At 54.8% G+C, this 3,289-nt stretch overlaps 1 protein-coding gene across 1 annotated transcript in view; it reads right to left on the bottom strand.

The window, feature by feature from the left end:
* BPIFB4 (BPI fold containing family B member 4) overlaps positions 1-2,920 on the bottom strand; it is a 21,093-nt gene extending 18,173 nt beyond the window's left edge. Inside the window, exons 1-3 of the mRNA XM_006089568.3 lie at positions 2,385-2,920; positions 1,233-1,337; positions 321-464 (exon numbers count right to left, since the gene is read on the bottom strand). Coding sequence (XP_006089630.1) covers positions 321-464; positions 1,233-1,337; positions 2,385-2,920 — 785 coding nt within the window. The remainder of the gene's footprint in view (positions 1-320; positions 465-1,232; positions 1,338-2,384) is intronic.
* Positions 2,921-3,289: the final 369 nt, after the last annotated feature.

The following is a 3,289-nucleotide window of genomic DNA, read 5'->3' as shown; positions in this document are numbered from 1 at the left end:
CCACTGGGAATTTTCTCTTGAATTGGGGCACTAATGGACACAAAACCGTTAGACATATATTCAGAAACTCTTAAAATGTGCCAGATTCTGCACTAAGGCTTTACATTCATTATTTCAATTCTGAAAGGAAAAAGAATTACCCCCGTTTAACAGATGAACAAACTGGAGTTCAGAGAGGGCAACAGAATTGCTCAACGTCACACAGCAAGGACTAGTGGAGCTGAGATTCGAACCACAGGATGCTTCCAGAACCTCTGCTCCTAACCATCCAAGTGGCCGTGCCACCATCCCCCCAGGCGCTCCGCCGGGCTGGTACTCACCCTCGCAGCAGCCTGACCTTGATGCCCCCCAGGAGGGTGTCGCATCTCTCGATGACCAGCCTCGGGTAGCCCGCGCGGTCCATGGTCAGCCGGACCTTGGCCGTAATGTTCACCTCCACTGCGATGTCCAGGAAGCCAACGAGACTGGAGGAGACCATGAGGCCAGGGAGACAGAGAGTCAGCCCAGCCTCCAGGCAGCTCAGCCTCACCCAGCCCTGCCTGGCGCCTCTCACCCTTGCGCCCCTGCCCTTTCTATTATGTGTCGATCGTGCTCCTTGCTCATGTATCGGGATCCCAAGCCAGAGGACCTCCCTGGTCCCTCAAGTTACCTGTGAACCAATCTATGTCCCTCCTCAGTCTGTGAGAGCTCCGAAGGCTGGGGACAGGGGTCAATAAATGAACTCTACGTATGAATTTCGGTTTCCAAGGTGAGCAGCCAATGACCTAACTTTATAGACATGACCTCAATCCGTGGGGAGAAATCAATGCAAAAGTCCACCCTGAGGTCCTCTGATGAGCACCTCCCAGGTGCAGGCACTCTTCAGGGAGGCAGATGCCCGTGGCCACAGCCACGAGGAAAAGGAGGTGTCAGTATGCCCATTGCAGGTAAAGACACTGAGCTTCAGTACATTAGGGGACTGGCCCAAGGTCACACGGCTTAAAAGAGAGTCGGGATTTGAACCCAGGCTGTCACCTGACTCCAGCCGCCAAGATCTTAACCATCTCGCAGGGACCTAAACATGGCCTGAGCCCAGCGGTGTAAGCCATGCACTGGGTGGTAACACATTAGGCCTTATTAGTCCCCCAATTAAGGACAAAGAGGCTGACGTGTAGGGAAGGGAATCAACTGCCCAGGATCTCCCAGCCGGGACATAGGATGCTGGGGTCCCCTCCGGGGCTGAGGGCACACACCTCTTCCCGTTGATGGCCACGCGGGTGTACAAGCTCAGGTAGACGCCCACGCCGGGCAGGAGCCGGACGGACACCCGAGGGAGGGTCAGCTCCACAATCCGCAGCCTGCACGGGACCAAGAGCAATGAGAGGACAGGGACCCCCGCTGCTGGCCATGCCCTCCCTCACACACCCCTTTGTCCTGTTCAGTCCTCCTGACTCTAAAGAGACCTGAGGTTTGTGGGTAGAACTTGGAAAACATAGAGAATAAAGGCAAAAGATGCCGCGACCCCTCCTCCCACTGCCCAGAGACCCACTCGACATATCCATGTATTTCCTATGACTTTTTTAAATTTAAAGATGCCATTCCTTTGGCTTGCCCCTGCCCTTCTTTGCCTGGTTTCCGACACATTCTCAGATTTCAGCTCAAGGTCCTCTTCCTCCAGGAAGCCCCCCCCCCTGCCTCCCCACTATACACATCCTCATTTCTCCATGAACTTCTTACCACTGAGGCAACTGGAGGGTCATTTCCAGGCGCCTTTATCCATGTCCATAAGGACAGGAGATATGTCTTTTCTTGGCTAGCCATGGGGCCCTGTCTCCAATGCCAACACAGTGCCCAAACCATAGCAGGAGTTCTAAATATTTTTAAATTAAATAGCGAATGTGAGGAGGAAGCTGGCAGTGTTGAAATTATAATATATACAGGGTAGGGGAAACATAGGCTTACAGTTGTTCATATGGAAAATAATACAATAATTAATAAATAATAATACAAGCATAAACTCTGTTTTACGTACTCACAACTGTAAACCTACTTTGGCCCCACCCTGTATGTATGATTTTTAAATCCTTGGGCTTTTTCCACCTAAATTATGTTACTATGACCATTCTACAGGTGGGGAAGTTGAGACTCAGACAGCAGAAAGGCATGGTCCAAAGTCACACATAAATATAAAAGGTTGAGCTGGGACTCAAATTCAGGGCTGTTTAATGACAAGACCCAAAACCATCAAACTTGAGATTCTCAAGACGTCCAGTCCCAAGGCTAAGCCCTGAAGTGTCCAAGGCTCTGAAGACCATCCCTCCTCCAACTCCAGGTCTAGGGGTGATCACCCCTGTTTGGAGATTCATCACAGGGGACTTGATAGGGAGATCTTGGGCCCTCCTTACCCTGTGATGCCTTGCACGGTGCTCAGGATGCCTCCCTCGCCGAGCACGCCCAAGACGCCCCCTCCTCCGAGAAGTCCTCCGTCACCAAGAAGACCACCTCCGCCAAGCAGGCCGCCTTGGCCCGACAGGATGCCGTTGGTTGCCAGGATGCCACCATTGCCCAGCACACCGCCTGAGCCCAGGGCCCCGGTGGCCACCCCGGGTGGGATCTCTCCGGGCCGCAGTTCTCGCCGGTGAAGCCGGCCAACGGATGCTGTCCCTTCGGCTGACTTATACCGCCGGAGGTCCCTGTGGCCACCGTGTGCATTCTCAGCCGTGCGGTAGTCGCCATTTCGGAGGTCTCTGACGTTTCCATCAGACTCAAGGATTTCACCGTATCGGTATTTGCCCCCGAGCTGAGCGGTGTTGTCATTGGTTTCGATGTGACCATACTTGTAATTACCACCAAGCTGTTTGCCATTCGTATACTTTCGGGGGGGATCTCGGACATGGAAATCATTGTAAGGAACACCACCAACACCTCGGGGGTGGTCCATGCTTCTGTAGTCATCGTAATGGTGTCGGCCACCACCCAACAGACCACCACCACCACTGCCACCCAAGAGGCCACCACTGCCGCCCAAGAGGCCACCACCACTGCCGCCCAACAGCCCCCCACCACTGCTGCTACTGCCGCCCAACAGCCCCCCACCACTGCCGCCCAACAGCCCCCCACCACTGCTGCCACTGCCGCCCAACAGCCCCCCACCACTGCCGCCCAGTAAGCCTCCTCCAACTCCACCCAACAGGTCACCGCCACCCCCTCCACCACCACCACCAAGCAGGCCCCCCAGAAGACCACCTCCCCCGCCACCTCCACCTCCACTGCCACCAAGCAGACCCCCCAGGAGAGGCCCACCACCGCC

Source organism: Myotis lucifugus, unplaced genomic scaffold, assembly GCF_000147115.1.
Source record: "Myotis lucifugus unplaced genomic scaffold, Myoluc2.0 scaffold_60, whole genome shotgun sequence".
NCBI classification, from domain to species: domain Eukaryota; kingdom Metazoa; phylum Chordata; class Mammalia; order Chiroptera; family Vespertilionidae; genus Myotis; species Myotis lucifugus.
Note: the sequence above shows the minus strand (reverse complement) of the source record. Positions and strands in the feature narration are given on the sequence as shown.